At 35.3% G+C, this 20,178-nt stretch overlaps 1 protein-coding gene across 2 annotated transcripts in view; it reads left to right on the top strand.

The window, feature by feature from the left end:
• The window catches only part of smid (nuclear valosin-containing protein-like smid), a 48,758-nt gene that overhangs the window by 14,911 nt on the left and 13,669 nt on the right, over positions 1-20,178 (top strand). For both annotated transcript variants that reach the window (XM_081765387.1, XM_081765386.1), the window contains exons 5-11: positions 2,670-2,880; positions 8,912-9,064; positions 11,623-11,757; positions 13,445-13,664; positions 15,411-15,693; positions 16,839-17,610; positions 19,745-19,912. In XM_081765387.1, coding sequence (XP_081621513.1) covers positions 2,670-2,880; positions 8,912-9,064; positions 11,623-11,757; positions 13,445-13,664; positions 15,411-15,693; positions 16,839-17,610; positions 19,745-19,912 — 1,942 coding nt within the window. The remainder of the gene's footprint in view (positions 1-2,669; positions 2,881-8,911; positions 9,065-11,622; positions 11,758-13,444; positions 13,665-15,410; positions 15,694-16,838; positions 17,611-19,744; positions 19,913-20,178) is intronic.

Genomic DNA, 20,178 nt, shown 5'->3' with positions numbered 1-20,178 from the left:
ATCACACGCTTCCAGTCATTAGCGGTCCATGTTGCATGTTCGTGGCACCATTGGCGTCTTCCTAAAGCGTTATGGTTCCGTATCAGTAATTTCCTTCGTGTAGTCCAGCCCTGTATGTCCATGTCATGTAACTCGCGCCAAAGTATGATTGTTGATACAGGCTGTAGGATGTCCTGCTTGAGTTCCTCTGTCACTTGCACCACAGTCGCATAATAACGGTTATGAGTGATAATTTGTTTTAATGGTCGGCAGGACTTGTCACTATCATCTACTCACTATCACCCAAGAGGTCGTCCATTTTACAATATCATCTAGTCAGTTCACTGGACATGCCGTTCTAATACCCTTCACGTAGTACGGAGTTCGCCCTTACACACCACCACCAAAAACCCGGCACTGGGTCGCCGACCGACCGTTGCTAACGTAGACATCTGATGTGTTACCGTTATATTGATAAGTATCTGTATTTTTTCACATAAATCGTCGTCGGAGATTGAAAAATACAGTTGAATTGTTTTTATACTAAATATTCAAATCTCGATAGATAAATGAAATTTAAGATTGGAATACTATCATAAATAGTTGCATTATTGAAAATTAACATCACAAACGGCATTGGTTCCCCTAAGTAAATTACGTGCAGTTTTGAGTCAGTGACGTGTTATGTGCTTAAACTGAACTAAGACACTACACTAAACTATATCAAGATTTGGTGATATTGAAGTTAATTTTAAATAATCTAATAAAGGAGACCTCTTTATTTTTTGAACCGTTTGTAGTTTCTAAATTCCAAAGGTGCCCCATAGAACCCAATATAAGCAGTCGAAATTGCTAGCTACTTTTACAAGATTGAGTACTACTAAGCTAGTAGACATTCATATTGAACACTTCCCTTTATACCATGATGACATATTAAGTACAATAATTTTCACGATAATGTGAACTAAAGTTATGTACTGTATAATAACATAGTGATACAGAGGTAGTAGTTATGGATATTTTTTTATGAATTGCAGTAATATGTTATTTATTAAAGTTAGAGAGTAATCAGACCCCCCCCCCCAAAAAAAAAAACCTCCCAATCACTTTATTATTATTATTATTATTATTATTATTATTATTATTATTATTATTATTATTATTATTATTATTATTATTATTATTATTATTATTATTATTATTGAAATGCTTGCTATTGGTTCAAACTCTGTTTCTTTAAATTATGGTAGCACACTAGAACCGAGGACTATTTGAGCGTGACCTCCTTGTAGAAACCATTTGTTTTTGAAAGTTACTTCTATATAGGAATGAGTGATGTTTTTATCTTTAGTTCTATTTACCTCTCTCTTTTTCTGTATACCTGAAAACCAATCTCGCGTAGCCATACAATTACCTTCAAAAACATGAGTGATATGAGGAAGGTTTCTCTTTTAGTTAATCGTAACTAGTTAAATTGAATGGCATTCTAAAGGGAGGATAGGGAGCAAGAATTTATTAATTAATAAAGCTCAGTTATCGTATTATATTCAATGGCTTTGCAGTTTTGTATATATAGAAATAAAACTAGAAAAACATATTTTCGACAAGTTACTGTGAAGTGGTAACTGAAAGAAATAACCAATTTTATAACTCAAGAATTCCTCTTGAGATGTGAATTCAATAATATTACAATATACAAAAAGTGAAAAATGCACGACTAGACCAGGAACGGAGTCCGTCTCTGGTTTACCGTTCCGATCATTACACTACTCAGTCCATTTGATTCTTGTTTTAGTCGTTCATTTTTTTATTTTTTTTTTTTATTTTTTTGGTATATATTGAATTCACATTTAAAAAGGAATTGGTGTGATATGAAATGATTTTTTTTTTCTCCAATTATCACATCGCATTGCAGGAGAACAGCTGAACCATTTAAAATGATTTTTTTTAAAATTTAGTTGATACATAGCTTGAGCTGGGCTTTCATCATGTTACTTCGATTAAAGTGTTTATCCTAAGTGGGGAAGAGGGGTTTAAACTTTCTGCCAAAAATACAGTAGCCCCTCAAATTAGAAACAAAACTCGACTCCCCACACGTGCCCCGGCGTTTTCAAAATTATTAATTTATTCGTATTCATAAAATGGTGGCAGTGAGGAAACGGTTGAACCACTTAAAATGAATTATTGAACACATTTTGCACTTGAATTTACGTAGGTTTTTATAATTACACTTTGATTGAAATACGTATCCTGAAGGTTAGGACGGGGTTCAAATGTTGCTTTTCAAATATTTTCCATAAACCTATTCTTCCTGTGTGAAGACCAGACATTTCAGCCATTATAACTTAACTACTAAATTGTCCAAACGTAACAGGAGGTATACAGTCCCAGGAGTGGAATGAAAAGCAGAGCACTGACCTCAAGAGTGATAGACTTTTGGCTGTTCAGGGGGTGGACTGAATAGCGTATTAATTTACGCATCGGCACGGCAAGAAGGCGGAAATCTGGGCTCGATTAACGGTTCAGTCGCGGATGTTTTTATTCTTTGTATATTTCTAAGTGGTTCATTTTTCTAGTAGTTGATTCATATTATGGTTGTATTTTTCAATCTTTAAACATGCATCTTTATTGAAGAAAAAGAATAATCAGATGTGAAAGAGTATTGATTTATTTTTTTTAAATCCTTGAAGAAATAATGCATCAAATGGAAGACCTGATGACAATGAAGATGAAGAGCTAATCGATATAAGCAGTGATGAGGAAGAAGAAATAAATGTAGACAAGATGGATGTACAAGATGATTTGCAGTCTGTGAAAGAGGACAATTCAAGCAAACAAGAACTTCCCAACTTAGTCAATAACAAGGAGAATGCTGCTCCTTCAGAAAATGTAAATGATCAGGTATGTACAGCTTAAGATGTTGCTTTAAGTATGCATGTACCCAAATTAGAAACGAATTGACAGTTTAAAGCCACGGGGAAATTTGTGTTGAGAAGGGAATTTCAACACGAGGTTATTAAGGTCATCAAGAGAGAAACTAATCATAAACGTCGTAGTCGTATCATTCTACTTACAGATTTCTGTGATTCCTGAATTTTTTAGGGTTCCAAGCTTTCCGACTCTAAAGAATGGAAACATCAAGGAATAAAAAAGGAACGGATTTACCAAGGGGAGAACTGTGTTGTACAAAAAACACATTGTCAAGTGCGTCAGCGATCTCTAGATGAGGTTGATGCGAACTAAAGTATGGCGGAGTCAATTTGTGTGCCTTATTCCTTGTTGGAAGGTTGCCAACTTATTACAAAATTTTCACAGCATTGGCATGACCATAAAAACAATATGACAATAAAATAATAACTTGACAATTCAATTTAATATCTCACAGTTTGGCCCGTAGGCTAAAGGAAACGGATGATTAATATAAGTGTTAGTGGACGCTTGCTCAACCTGTTTCATATTAGACCTCCCTTGTACTTCATCATGTCAGTGACCTCCATAAATAATTTCCGGTATGCAATAAGCTTTTCGATTATTGCGTTTTCTTTATTGTATTCGCATTTTTCTTGTATTTCAATGACGTGCCTGAAGTTGGCCCCCCCGCCTCTCCCAAATTACACCAAACGTTGCACATCGTTAGTGCATCGTTAGTGCACGTTAGTGCATTTAGAACTAACGTTAGTGCTATCAGCGTTTACGAGATATTGAAAATTTTTGGTGGGGGGGCCTACTTCATATGAAGTTAGCCCCCCCACCCATCTTTATGCAGACAGATTTTCACAAAACTTGGCGCATCGTTAGTGCATCGTTAGTGCACTTAAACGCACTAAGCACTAACGTTAGTGCTACCCTATTTTGGGATTTATTCAAGATTTTTGGTGGGGGGGCCAACTTCAGAAATATCAAATTCTATGCAAATTGACGTAGAAACATGCGGTTAACGGCAATCGTTAGTGCATCGTTAGTGCACTTAAACGCAATAAACAGCACCGTTAGTGCTACCATATTTTGGGATTTATTCAAGATTTTTGGTGGGGGGGCCAACTTCAGAAATATCAAATTCTATGCAAATTGACGTAGAAACATGCGGTTAACGGCAATCGTTAGTGCACTTAAACGCAATAAACAGCACCGTTAGTGCTATCATATTTTGGGATTTATTCAAGATTTTTGGTGGGGGGGCCAACTTCAGAAATATCAAATTCTATGCAAATTGACGTAGAAACATGCGGTTAACAGCAATCGTTAGTGCATCGTTAGTGCACTTAAACGCAATAAACAGCACCATTAGTGCTATCATATTTTGGGATTTATTCAAGATTTTTGGTGGGGGGCCAACTTCAGAAATATCAAATTTCATACAAATTGATGTAGAAACATGCGGTTAACGGCAATCGTTAGTGCATCGTTAGTGCACTTAAACGCAATAAACAGCACCGTTAGTGCTATCATATTTTGGGATTTATTCAAGATTTTTGGTGGGGGCCTACTTCAGAAATATCAAATTCTATACAAATTGACGTAGAAACATGCGGTTAACGGCAATCATTAGTTTATCGTTAGTGCACTTAAATGCACTAAGCACTAACGTTAGTGCTACCATATTTTGGGATTTATTCCAGATCTTTGGTGGGGGGCAACTTCAAAAATATCAAATTTTATACAAATAGAAGTTGAAACATAGGGATAACGGCAATCGTTAGAGCGTGATTAGTGCACTTAAATGCACTAAGCACTAACGTTAGTGCTACCACATTTTGAGATTTATTCAAAATTTTTGATGGATCCAACTTCAGAAATATCAAATTCCATACAAAGTGTCAGTATTTTCAGGAAGCACTAACGAATGCACTAATTACTTTGTTAGTGCTTGAAGAGGGCGCAAATTCACGCTGAGCACCAAAGATATTTTACTTGTAGTACCCACACTAATTAAGCACTAACGATGCACTAAGGATTGTACTAGAAGTGATCATTAGTGCTTTTTTAATTTGGCAGAAATTTGACACAGTGAAAAACTCCCCTTAAATTTCTTATATGATTTTCCTGAGATGTAACTGGCCATAACTACACTAATATTGAAGCACTAACGAAACTGAAAGTATTTTCTAGAACCACGAACAATGCACTAACGAACGGTTCTAATTTTTTCGTTATTGGTTGAAGTGGGGCGCCAAGTTCATGAAAGCTTCCGAAGGTTTTTTTTACTTGTAGGACCTACATTAATGAAGAACTAACGTTACGTGTTAATGCACTATGAAGCACTAACGATTTCAGAAGAAGAGGTCATTAGTGATTTTGATTTTGGCGAAAATTTGACGCAATGAAAAATTCTCCATGAATGTCTTATGGGATTTTTCTGGCATATAATTGCCCATATCTACATCAATAGTTAAGCATTAACGGAACTATGAGTGTTTTGCAGAAGCGCTGATACATTAACGACTGAACTTATTTTTCGTTACTGCTTGAAGTGGGAACCAAGTTCACGCTGGCCAGCAAATGTTTTTTATTTCTAGCACCTACACTAATGAAGCACTAAACTTAGGTGTTGGTGCACTAGGAAGCACTAATGTTACAAGTAAAGAAAACTTTCGAAATTAGCGTGAACTTAGCCCCCACTACAAGCACTAACGAAAAAATTAGTTTTATACGTTAGTGCATTGTTAGTACTTCTAGAAGATACAAATAGTTTCGTTAGTGTTTCACCATTAGTGTAGAAATGGCCAATAATAAGTCTCAAAACTCCCATAAGAAACATATGAGGAATTATTCATTGTATACAATTACCATCACATTCAAAAGCACTAATTACGTCTGTTAGTGCAATTGTTAGTGCATCGTAAGTGCTTCTTAGAGCACAAACACCTAACGTTAGTGCTTCATTAGTGTAGGTGTTACAAGTAAAAAATCTTTGGGTAAGTCAGCGTGAATTTCGCACCCACATTTTACGCACTAACGGAAAAATAGTGCAATTCGTTAGTGCATTGTTAGTGCTTCTAGAAAACACAGTTTAGTTAGTGCTTCAATATTAGTTTAGTTATAGCCAATTACATGTCACGAAACTCATAATAAATTTATTGGGAATTTTTAATTGTATCAAATTTCCGCCAAATTCAAAAGCACTAATGATATCTTCTAGTGCAATTGTTAGTGTTTCTTAGTGCACCAACCCCTAACGTTAGTACTTCATTAGTGTAAGTGCTACAAGTACAATATCTTTGGAGGGCACGGTGAACTTGCCCCAAATTCAAGCACTAACAAAAAATTAATGCCATTCATTAGTGGATCGTTAGTGCTTGTAGAAATTACTAAATGTTTGTATGGACTTTAATATTTCTGAAGTTAGCCCCACCGAAAATCTTGAATAAATTCCAAAATATGGTAATGCTAACGTTAATGCTTAGTGCAGTTAAATGCACTAACGATGCAATAACGATTGTCGTTAACTGCATGTTTCTACCTCTATTTGTATAGAATTTGATATTTCTGAAGTTGGCCCCCATCTAAAATCTTGAACAAATCCCAAAATATGGTAGCACTAACGTCAGTGTTTAGTGTTTTTAAGTGCACTAACGATGCACTAACGATTGCCTTAACCGCATGTTTCTACGTCAATTTGTATAGAATTTGATATTTCTGAAGTTGCCCACCCCACCGAAAATCTTGAATAAATCCCAAAATATGGTAATGCTAACGTTAATCCATAGTGCATTTAAGTGCACTAACGATGCAATAACGATTATCATTAACTGCATGTTTCTGTCTCTATTTGTAAAGAATTTGATATTTCTGAAGTTGGCCCCCATCTAAAATCTTGAATAAATCCCAAAATATGGTAGCACTAAGGTCAGTGTTTAGTGTATTTAAGTGCACTAACGATGCACTAACGATTGCCTTAACCGCATGTTTCTACATCAATTTGCATAGAATTTGATATTTCTGAAGTTGGCCCCCCCACCAAAAATCTTGAATAAATCCCAAAATATGGTAGCAATAACGATAAAGCTTAGTGCGTTTAAGTGCACTAACGATGCACTAACGATTGCCGTTAACCGCATGTTTCTACGTCAATTTGCATAGAATTTGAAATTTCTGAAGTTGGCCCCCCACCAAAAATCTTGAATAAATCCCAAAATATGATAGCACTAACGGTGCTGTTTATTGCGTTTAAATGCACTAACGATGCACTAACGATTGCCGTTAACCGCATGTTTCTACGTCAATTTGCATAGAATTTGATATTTCTGAAGTTGGCCCCCCCACCAAAAATCTTGAATAAATCCCAAAATAGGGTAGCACTAACGTTAGTGCTTAGTGCGTTTAAGTGCACTAACGATGCACTAACGATTGCCGTTAACCGCATGTTTCTACGTCAATTTGCATAGAATTTGATATTTCTGAAGTTGGCCCCCCCACCAAAAATCTTGAATAAATCCCAAAATATGGTAGCACTAACGGTGCTGTTTATTGCGTTTAAGTGCACTAACGATGCACTAACGATTGCCGTTAACCGCATGTTTCTACGTCAATTTGCATAGAATTTGATATTTTTGAAGTTGGCCCCCCACCAAAAATCTTGAATAAATCCCAAAATAGGGTAGCACTAACGTTAGTGCTTAGTGCGTTTAAGTGCACTAACGATGCACTAGCGATGCGCCAAGTTTTGTGAAAATCTGTCTGCATAAAGATGGGTGGGGGGCTAACATCATATGAAGTTGCCCCCCCCCACCAAAAATTTTCAATATCTCGTAAACGCTGATAGCACTAACGTTAGTTCTAAATGCACTAACGTGCACTAACGATGCACTAACGATGTGCAACGTTTGGTGTAATTTGGGAGAGGTGGGGGGGCCAACTTCAGGCACGTATTTCAATGTGCAGTTTATCACTATTTAATTCATCTGTATAATTGTTTAATATTCTTTGTTGTGTTTGACAATAAGTATGAAAAAAAGTCTATATAAAAAATAAATTGAGCCTAATTACAGTTATCTTTATCTCCCATCGCAACCCTCAGTTGAGAAACGCTGAGTTAGTGGAATGAAAAGTGTGGGAGAAAACTGGAGAACCGAGAAAATGTACGAACACAATGTTGTCCACCAGTCTCATGCCCCGGCTACCTTCGCACCAGGGGTGAGCGTCCCAGCACTGAGCCACTGGCCTTCCCCCCCACCGCTGGAAAGGAGCCGTTCCAAACTATTAATTGAATATCTGGTAGGAAATATTAAAGGGCAATTTACATTGATATCTTTTCCCTATCCACTGCTACCTAGATACGAATGAAATTACTTGAAATTTCTGGTTTACATCTCGCAGTTACGTTATTTAGGCTAAAGGAGGAATGATTAATGAAAGTGAATGATTATGAAATTATTTGATTGACTGAGGTTGTGTGAGGAAAGGAGAGAATTTGGAGAAAACACAGGTACACGACTTCTAAGTATGGTCTGATCAACCACACGATATAAAACTCCCTTACGCACCTTTAGTATTTCAAGTATTGTAAGAAATACATACATCCCCTATTTGTACGTATTTTCTTATATACTTCAAGGTTGTGTTTCGCTACTTTCTAGGTATTCTCTTATGTACTTCAACCTTGTGTCTGCATAAACAATGCAATTCTAAATCTAAGGTGTTATGGATATTTTTAGTGGGTGCATGTTACGGAATTTTCAGAGTGCATTACTTCATTTATTAGTACGTGTACAGGAGATGAAGTATAGCGTTCATCTATTCCAATTTTTACGAAATAAGATAAAAGACAAAATGGAAATACTTATTCATGTAAACGAAAAAGAAAAATGGATTAACACATTATCATACTTCAGAATTTTTAAATAGAGAAAATGTGCGACTAAGCGATCTGTCATGTTTCTTGTTACTTTTTTCTTTAATTGTCTGCATACTTATGTAAATCGTACATTTTTAGAGAGAGGCTAACCAAGAGAAGCCGCGAAAAGTAAATCGTAAAAGGAAGGCAGCTACTAGTGGTGGCTCTGCCAGTAAGAAGAGAAAGGAGATTCCTCTGACTATCTCAACAGAGACGTTTGCAGACATTGGAGGAAATGAAAAGTGTTTGGAGGTAAGTATGTACTTAGCTTAAACTTAAGGACTATACTTTAGATTAACAGCATTGAGGTTTAAATAAAGATTCACCTATAACAGCTTTTTTTATGGACCTGATTAGTGTGGCCACGCTGCATCGAGTGATTGATTATATTTTAATATTGTCATAAATGTGAAGTGTGTTTTGGAGACTGAAAGATAATAGTTGAATGCCAAAAGTACCTTGTTCTCAAGTTTGGTAAAGAAGGAATGGTGATGGAAATGAAATATATTAAAGGCTGTGACAGCATCGCGTTGTTTTACTTTCTTTGATGGTTTAGGTATACTTAGTTATATTTTGTTTGAAACTAATATTAAGTTTTTTTTTTTTTTTAATTTTTATTTTTATTTATTTATTTATTTTTTTTAGCGGAAATATTCAGATGTTTAATATGTTTCTTTTTTAATTACTCTTATCTTTAATAATGCTTTTCGAATGAATAAGGTAACTTCCAGCATATGAAATTTGTAAAGTACAGTTTGTGTAATATAATCTGAATGCCACTCACTCTAGTTTTGGAACTTCTTGTATCAAAGAAGGGTAGAGGACGTGTCTGATGAAGGCAAAGATATTTTGCCGAAACTGTAGCCCTATTATTTGTTAGGTAGTATGTACTTAGATTAGAATTTTTTTTATTTAATATAATCTGGTATATAATGTAAAACACAACCCTCTTTGCCGTATAACGGTTCTAAGTATTACGAACGGCTAAGAACACTAGGAAAACAGAGGTCATATGATTCCTCTCTCAAAGGTAGAGAAATATTGCACGATTCATTAAGTATTTGTGTCGTTCTGTCAGAATACATGTGACGACAGAAAAAAGAAATCACAAGTTCACTGGTGTTGCTTAGCGGCAATTACGGATGACCTCTCGACTATTTGAGGCAGATAGCAACTTTTTTGTAGTAGATGTTTTTCGAAATCGTGTCTTGTCCCTCGTTGTGCGGCTTGAGAAGAAATATCTCTCGGATGATCACTTTCAGCTAGAATTGTAACTGAAACGAAGTGGTTTTTGTCAGACAAATGGGTGCTGTCTTTGAAAATATGAGTGCAGTCGTTGTTTATCGTCTGCTGGGAACTAGTCATTACCTATCATAGACTTCAGTTTGTTGTTTGTCAGCGTTAGGTGGATCTCTGTAACATCCAAGGACCTGAGTGTAGTCTATAAGATAGAGAAACATCTAACGGATGTGCAGTATTTTCACATTGTCAAAATGTCACGCTGCCAGCTGTTCGATAACTTTATTCTCATGCGGTATTATATTGACGGCACCATTCTATATGTTGACAGGTCTCACTTCAGAGTTGCGTACTGCAATAGGATGATTCCCATGTTTTAGATTGCATCTGCGTATGCCAACATAAGCCTAAGAAAACAGTTTCCTACTACGCAGACTGTCTTATGGGGCTTAGTGAAAGAGATGTGGAAGGAAGATGCTCAGAACGATCGTTACCTTGATCGTCTCATTGAATGGATGCCGCGATGAATACAAGCGGTAATTGATTCTGAAAGACAGTAGATCTTTTAGTTTCGGACATATTTTGTACCAGACTGCTTTTTTGATTGTTATTTAGTCAATTCGAAACTTTGCAACTTCTAGTTTGTTGCAAATTGTGTCGATACGTTTGTAGAAATATCCGGTAAAACGCAGATAATGCTAGCAAGTTATGGGATTGCGTCCAAAAGCCCGTAATCTAAAGGTCAGCACACTTTCTTTGCTCTGTGATGTCCTTTAAGTGTTTGTGCGCAGAATGTATTCTAAAAGTTTAAGCTTTGGAACAAAAATCGCGAATAATTTAGAAGTAGCCTTAATGGAAGATATATTTGTCACATATATATGTATGAAGGTACACAGAATATACAGTGATTGCCGTAAGGAGTGAAATCTGACATTTGCATAATCACTGTAATAAAATCGTAATGTTATCTGCCTGGGATTTTTTGTTGTAATAAAAGTGATGACCAAGTTCGCATTTTCGTAAGTTTTAAATATTGGAAGATAACTCTGGCAGTTGGCATATTTAGGATTGTCTCCGAGGTCTGTATTACCAAACGACCCTACACGCACATTTCAGTGCTGACTGACATTTCTGAAGAACTAACATTTAGTTAGCTATCCTTCCTACAGTTCAGATCTTGTCCGTGTGATTTGCTTTGTACTTAAAAGTGAATGAAAATCTTCGAAGTCGACGATCTGACAGTATTGAAGAGGCAGTTGAAGCGTATTGCCAAGAAGATGCAAACATTCGAAGTTGCATGGGTGTTTCCAGAAATGGTTTCAAAGAATACATGGACTAGGAAATATTTCGTAAAGAATTAATAGTCATTTGAATTTTCCACACATAATTTTCCTGTATCTGGAAATAATAATAGTGACTTCACTCTGTGTCGTACTGAAATTTGTCCGTTTTTTCTGAAGTTTGAATGAAACACGGGGAGAAAGTACACTTTTGGTAGTGGTTGTATAACTGAAAAATCTTTTGATATTCAAGTAGAATTTAATTTCATTTACATAATGTTCTTATTTCAGGAAATCTGCAAACTCTTGATGCATATTCGGCACCCAGAAGTCTACAGGCAGATAGGTGTTAGTCCTCCTCGTGGATTTCTTCTTCACGGACCTCCGGGTTGTGGGAAAACGTTGCTTGCACATGCCATTGCCGGTGTAAGTTAGAATTTTCAGTTATCTCTTTTATACGTTTCTGTAGTTCTAATACAGAAAGTTATTGTAAATTACACAGATTTTTCCATTTTCCTTCTACTTGGAAATAATTATGAGAATATAAGAAACAATTTTATTTTGCTTACGAAGTATGAGAGTACTCATTTAAAAATACTAACGATGTTTGCTTTCCATTACTCATTTCTATTTCCTGTGCGAATAACTTGCTCACGTAGTAAAAATAATACTTGGTAAACTAAAACAATTGCAGAAACCGAACACAACGCATTAATCGATAGAGGACTTTTAAAAAATCAAAGGGAAATAGCTATTGAAATTATTAATGAATCTCTTTGTCGTAATCTAAGGTATGTAATAACGTTATGCATCAGTATTTACCCTTACTTTCATTATATTTCTTTACGGAGAGGACTCTTGCTTGTGATTTTCAATAAGAAGAAAACATAGTCCAAGTAAGAAGAAACACTTCTTACTCTCTTAAATAGGGCGCGCGTGTCCCGAATTTACTTAGTATTTTCACTTATCGTATATTGGGTTCACCTTTATTTGTACTTGGACAAAACTGGTTATTAAATACATTTTTTTAAATCCCTAATATGCTTTTTCATTCTATTATGCATCTAGAGCTTTACCAATAACTCTAGTCTAGTATGTATCTAGACTAGAATGCAAGTACATAGAATTGAATCACTGCTATTGGTGAATAAAGTATTACTCTGTATTAGAATTTGGGGGAGGGAGTAACTTCACCTAGTATTAATAAAGATAATATTGATGGATATTTAAACATAGTCCAAGTAAGGTCCAAAATCTCATCAATTAGAAATGTTAATAGAAGCAGGGGTATCTACTAAAGCATTATTAGCGATGTTGTAAATCTGGTCTGGTCCAACTGCTTCAAAATTCTATATCGCAGACTACCAAACCTGCATGACCTGATTACAAGAATTGAACCCTCGAAACTTACCTACGCTCCGAATTATTGCTAAAATCCTGTTGTTTTGATGATTAAAAAAAAAAAAAAAAAAAAAAAAAAAAAAAAAAAAAAAAAAAAAAAATCCTACAAATTCACGGACTGTTTTGCATTCTATGTCGGAAAAAACTACTTTTCTATTTGCATGCATCAATGAATATCGTTACATCTGTAACCTTTACACCTCAATACAAGGCATTCAACTTTCAACCGAAGTTCGATGTTGATATTTTAAAAATTCTTCTTCCTAATTGTCCTTCTCCACAAAGAAAAAAAGAAAGAGGAGCATACAAATATTTTCATTCTGTCTGCCAATCATAAGTGTGGACTAACTTCCTCTCCTCTCATTATTTCGTATTCGCCTGTTCCTCTTTAAATGGGTATAATAATAACGATGGTTACTGATCTAATGATAACGGGATTTCGAATACATATGCAACACACTGATTCCAAGTTTGTGCCTACCCGGAATTTCACAGTTATTTTTTTGTTCTGTAATTTATCTTTTTTTTTCTTCCTACTTCTTCCGCTCCCAATTAAATGAAATGTTTAGCAAAATTGCATACATAGTTTTTAATAAATGTTTCTCTTTATTTCCGTTTCGAGATTCCTGTTCCACTAAATAGAGTTTTATTTATTTATTTATTTATTATTATATTTTTTATTTATTTATTTATTATTATTTATTTTTTTAAGGAGCTACAAGTTCCTTTATTAAAAGTAGCGGCTCCTGAGTTGGTAGCTGGAATATCTGGAGAATCAGAGGAAAGAATTCGTGACATGTTTGAACAAGCTGTAGCGAGCTCACCATGTGTTCTTTTCCTCGATGAGATAGATGCCATAACGCCTAATCGACAGACAGCGCAACGAGAAATGGAGCGCCGTATTGTAGCCCAACTATTATCATGCTTGGATGGTGAGTTATTCTGTTTTAAGTGTTTGTCATCCCTCAAATAAATGTAGCCTTATTTATTCTTTTGCCCATTTAATTCAGTAAGGTATGGTACTAATAAAATTTACTCGTTAGTTACACGTGTTACTTAAAATTCAGGCCATTATTATATAGAGTGTAGTCTGGGTAAAAAAAGAGACTGATGCTAAACAAAACAAAATATTACTTGTTTTGTTTCTATGATTGATAATTCAGATTAATGCTCTTCTAACACTGAGCTACCGCGCTCCCAGCGTGCACAAACTTGTTGACCTTTAACTGTTCTAAATGAAATCCTGATGTGTTCTTTTTCTTGGCCAATTGCAATTTCGAAATAATCATAAATCAGCAGTGGTAGGACATATGCACAAAAAAATCTTACTTTCTAGCAAGGAAAGTATGGTGGTTGTGAAAAAAAAAATCAAAATTCTAGTTTTTCTAGTAAGGATGAAGTTTTGTATAAAACATTAATATGTTTTATCGTGTGGTTAGATTCTTTTTAAGTGTTTGGATAATCCTGTGACTGCTGGGTTTTCATCTTTGAAACTTCTTGTATGCTCTTTAGTTCTGGTGTCGATTATTCTTTCAGCCCATCCCTATGAAGGTTGGACACAGTTGCGTACCACCTCATAAATTTTCATATTCACTTTCCATCCACATAAGAACTTTTGTATTCTGGAGGATTCATCTACTGTTATGAATCGAGTGCAAAAGGCATGTAGATTTGTCCGGAAGAGATGAAGATTGTCCCTTGAAATATTGAGTTGGTGAGGTTTTGACCAGATGTCAAAAGTTTTAACACCCATCTCGCGGAAACCTTGCTTATTCCCAGATTCAGGGTAATAATTCGGTCAACGTTTGCAATAGAGAAGTCCACTATTTCAGCAATCTGTCTGATGGTCATTCGCCGATCATTCATAAATGTTTCATGCACTTTGTCAATGTTTTCCTGAGTTAGTGCTTCTACGAGCCTTCCTAATCCAGTGTCATATTCAATGAAGATTCTTCCCCTCTTAAATTCGGCTGCCCAATTCTTCACTGTGGCATCTGAAGGGGCACTATCACCTAAAGTATTAACATGTCGGTGTGGATCTCTTACGGCTTTAAACCTTTCTTGTAGAGATACTCAGTAACAGCTCGCGCCTTCAATTTCTCCATTTGGTCACACTTTGCTTACTCTTCTGTCTTCCTCGACCTGTAACAACAGAATAAAAGTCGTATTAATGCCAAATTTGGTATGACATCATAGGAAGGTTCAATAAATACGATCTAAAAATATTACATGTCTAGTTCTAATGTTTCTTGAATGACTTAGAATTTATTTAACAACTCTCGTATGTGCTTTTTATATATTGCTAAAGCTTGTTTGTTCCACTTTTAGCATGTGTTCATTATAGCTATTTTAGCACCTTAAAAGTTTGTCAACGAAATCTAATTGCGTATGTATATTTTTCTTTTTTTTTAATTTTGTTTTCGTATTCATTTTCAACTTGTCATTGCACTCAGTGGTAATAACGGCTTTGATATTTATTATAAATTAGTTTGTTAAAATCTAAATTTTAACATTTTATTTTTCTTGTTAAAATCTAAATTTTCTTTTTATTTTTCTTTGTTTTTTTTTTTCAAATTTATATTTTGTCTTTTTCCTTTGGTTGATTCCTTTATTTGAACTATTTCGAGTATTTTTTCATTTAAAAAAATGATTGTCTTAATTTGTGGTGTAATTTTCAGAGTTAAGTAAGAAGGATGGAGGTGATCATGTTCTTGTGATTGGAGCCACAAATCGTCCAGACTCACTTGATCCTGCTCTCCGTCGCGCTGGAAGATTTGACCGTGAAGTATGTTTAGGGATTCCCGATGAAAAGAACAGAAATAATATATTACAAGTACTCTGCAGGAATTTAAAGCTGGCCAATGATGTGGATTTTCATTATTTGGCAAGACATACTCCTGGTTATGTAGGGGCTGATTTGATGGCGTTGACACGGGAGGCAGCTTTGTCAGCAGTTAACAGGTTAGAATCCATTTGTAATATATGAAAATAAATTTTTCATATATATATGAGAAATATAACTAGGTAAGATGATTTATTATCGTTCACTCTTTGTTAAAAAAAAAAAAAAGCTTGAAAAAAAATCCGAGTGACCATAAAATAAATGAAGTCTCGAATAGCAAATGTAATGTATAACAAGACGTAAGTATGTTTCATGATTAAGTGATTTACAGATATTCAACGAATATTTAGATCCAGCGTTCCAACTGATCAAAACCTATTTAAATTTATTGCTTTAACAGAGATTTCCCACTCTACATTTAAGTATTTTTTTCTTTCTTTAAATTCAATAAAGATAGACCATGGATAGGATTGAGCTACGTTCGTTCGATTTTCTCGCAGAAAAAAAAAAAGCGCTTTCATTCAAATTTTATAGACAGATATGCCGTTATTATTCCTGTGGTGTCGCTGTTCATCTTTCTCGAAATATATAAATAGTTTATTTGGCGATCTGGAATAACTTTAAACTTAAAGCTAGAAGATTTAGTCTGATAAAAATTAATCTGAAGATCGAAAATGGTAGGTTTTTTCTTTGATTGGAAAGGCTGAATCATTACACTTAAAGCTTGTCTGATACGTATATATAATATGTATAAGAAAACTCACTTGTATATATATATATATAAACAGATAAGGGCCTATGACTTCTACAAAACGTATATAAAAAAGTACAACTTGTTTAAATTCTCTTCTTCAATTACAAGAATATTCTACTCTGCTGTGTATATATTTGTTTAGTATTAATCGGCTTAAATATTTTGTTTGAATATTGTAATTGAAAAGAAAGATAATATATTAAATGCTTGAGATCTGAGACTGAATGCTTTTGTTGAGACTGGAGATTACGAGAATAAACGTGACACTTCGGAAAGTCACGTAGTGTAGGTTAGATTCCATTTTAAAGTTTTAAGTTAAATATCAAGAAGGGCGACTCTTAGTATCTGTTATTCAATTGTTAGTACCTTTCCTAATGTTACGCTTATTTTAAAAGTTGCTGATGAAATTGAATTCCCTGATATTCTTTGTCCGTGATAACTAGATAGAAGCAAGTGTATAGTTTCTATATTATAATTGTTATCTTTTAAATGAACGCTTTATACATGCAGGATATTTGCTGAATTTGAGTACAATCATCAGGCTGCTGAACAACAGGCAACAACGTGTGAGGCTGAAAGTAGTGACAAAGAAACTGAAATTGAAGTGGTGAAATTAAACTGTGATAGTGCTGATAAGAGACCGTGTTCACCAGACATTGAAATATGTGATAGTCAGGATAGTCAAGGCAACGGACAAAACAATAGCTCTGAAAAAATGCAGTGTGATTCCACAGTAGTCAAAGAAACATGCAAGTCAGATCAAAATAAAATTTCACCTGATTCTAAAGAAGATAAAGACTTGGCCAACTCAGAAGAAAACTCTAAAGGTAACGAGAAGGATAACTTAGACTCCGGTATAGGCGAAAATGAATCAAATACCACAAGTGATACGGTTTGTGATTCTAAAGATAATACAGACAATAAAAATGATGAAGGTGTTTCGGATGAAACCAAAAATGCTGGTGTATCTGAAGAAACCTCATCACCGGTCATTAACGTATGTGATGAAGGAGAGAAAATGGATATTGACGGTGAGGTCAGCAAGAAGGAGGCAACTCGATGTCTTAGTTTACAAGAACTTATTGCTTGGCTTCGTGAACAAGCACCGCTTTCAGAAGAACAGCTTGAGAATCTGTTCATTACCATGGCGGACTTTCAGTCTGCTTTGAAATGTGTCCAGCCATCGGCGAAGAGAGAAGGCTTTGCTACTGTACCCGACGTAACGTGGGATGACATAGGAGCATTACAGGATATCAGAGAAGATTTGAAACTGGCTGTTTTGGTAAGTATTTGTTTTTCCCATTATATATATATATTCTTGAAAAAAGCAAGCTCCTTTTTGGTTAAATCATTAGTGTTCCCATCTTCTTCGTGGGAGACCCGAGTTTGATTCTCCGTACGGCTAAATGTAGTTTTCGTATCCCGTGTTAGATTATAAATCCACGTCTCATATGGCGGCAGTGATGAAAAAGTACGTTCAACTCCAAATAGCCAAGAAAATTGGTAGATGATTTTATGTCTGGTTATTAAGACTGGATGGAAAGAGGGTGAATCGGATGGACGTGTGAACATTCCATTCCTTTCTCAAGGACATCGAATGTTCACAAACAAAACTCGCGATCTCATCTCTCGTTCTCAACGACTTTGAGTTCAGTAACTGAGCACGAATAAGAACGAGTGCGATTCCCATTGTCGATAGCGAGCCCGAGCCTCTAGCTTGCGCGATCCCAATGGGGGAATGGATGCGAGATAGAGTTACTGCGAACCCAATGGAGGATAGCGAGCCTGAGCCCGAGTGAGACCCTATTGCAAAGTGGCCTCTCTTCGGGAAAGAGTCCGGGGAAATGATTTTAAGAATATTTATTTAAGCGGAAGATTTGGTCAAATGTACTTTGCATTAGGTTGCTCTGGGAGAGGTAGAAGCAGAATTTCAGCGTTGCAGAAGTATCGGTGATTGTTATCGCGAATCGAAAGGAGAGTTAGAATTACGCTAACAGAGAAGATTGATCAGTGGATACATTTAAAGACGTACATGAGGCTGGAAGAATCGCAGCTACTGGAATGGGGGGAAGTGTGTGCTAGGTTCCTGATGGGATGTTGGGAAGATCAATCTGTATCGAGTATAGGACTTGGGTTTCTGGCATTTCTTGGGTAAAGATGCAGGTCTTTCACGGGATCAGTTGCTTTAATAAGTCTGTGGAAATTGTTGGCAAATGATTTGAGGGGTATTGCGTAGTTAAGTATGCTCTCCATTTGTTGATTGCTGTGAGAATAAGTAAAACAAGTAGGAGTGTCTCGTGCACACCACGTAAAGGAGTTTGGTTTATATGGTAATGTTTTCTCAATTCAATTTTAATTTCTACCACTTCCAGTTTTAATAGAGAGATTAATCCATAAAATCGTTTATTGTTTTACTGCATTGTGATCAGCTTTAAGCCGGAAGTGGTTGATTTCTGCCATTTCCGGTTTAAATAGAGGTTTAAAAATGATGATACATATTCTTAGAACGCTGAATCGATTCTAGTAAACCGCTTTTCACTATCTATTGTAGTTTTCGCTCTAAATGTATATTGAAACCGGAAGGTAGTGGATTTCTATCTTTTCCGGTTTTAATAGAGAGGACGGTGACTAAATGTATTCTTGGAACGCTTAATCGATTGTAGGAAACCATTTCTCGCTATCTATAACTGTACTCATATGAGCAAACGTTAGGCAGGATGCTACCGATACTATCAGCTCAGATGAATGTTATAAAGAAAATGTACAACCTGTGTATGATTTAAGGAAACAATCACTTGTTATTTTTTCAGGTATTTTTGATCAAAGGTCGTATGAGGATACTTTGAAATGAAAACTTCAACACTTTAATGTAAATTTATTTCTTAGTAATAAATAAGAGTAAATGGTTATTTTGTTTCAAAACAAGCCTAAGATAAATAGTCTTTCACAATTCTAAGCAAGTTAAAGAATACGAGGGGTTATTCGTATTTTCTTTCTAGTTCTGCTGAAAAATTAAACTTCGTTTTTTAGTATATTGGTAATTCTGCAATATAGATACTCTCATTGAATTTTACGTATAATATTAGTTCACATTGTTTGAAAGCAGAATATTTCCTGAAAAATTAAGGAAAATTCCATTCCCGTGTTGATTTGGAAGTACTTTGATAATAATAAAAATAAAAAATGAAAAGTTCGTGTAGTTAATGCATGAGTAAATTTGACAGAAAGTAAATTATTCAAGATGTATGTGAGGTGGAAATTTTGTTTGAAAGCTGGAAGGAGTGCTTTATAACGACTGTTTTAAATTATACTTGAAAGTGTGGTACAGTCGAAGAAAATGAACTTTAGAACTTTTCTGATTTATAACTGCATACTGTAATCACTGTGATGCAAAGTAATTGCTTTTCTATTTATAGGCTCCTGTACGATATCCAGAACAATTCGAGCAGCTTGGCTTGACGTCTCCAACAGGCGTACTACTCTGTGGTCCACCAGGCTGTGGTAAAACTTTATTAGCCAAAGCTGTTGCAAATGAAGCGGGTATTAACTTTATATCTGTCAAAGGACCTGAACTACTGAGTATGGTTAGTTTTCGGAACTTATACTATATTTGTATGTGGAATAGATGGATAGCTGTAGCTGTGGTTAATCTTGAAATCTGCTATTATAAAGGAAACTAAAAATGCACGTGATTGAAAAGGAAATCAATGTCCGGTTTATTTTTTTCTGTGTAAAATCTTCCTTTTTTATTCCGTTCAAGCTGGTGGATGTGTTGCAATCATGATGATGATCTTGCAACTGTCCTTGTTTTCTCAGTATATGTAAAATTTCATGTATGATTTGTTTAATG

This window comes from Thermobia domestica, chromosome 7, assembly GCF_964235325.1.
Source record: "Thermobia domestica chromosome 7, izTheDome1.hap1.1, whole genome shotgun sequence".
In the NCBI taxonomy this organism is placed as follows: Eukaryota; Metazoa; Arthropoda; class Insecta; order Zygentoma; family Lepismatidae; genus Thermobia; species Thermobia domestica.
This window is presented reverse-complemented; position numbering and strand designations above follow the sequence as displayed.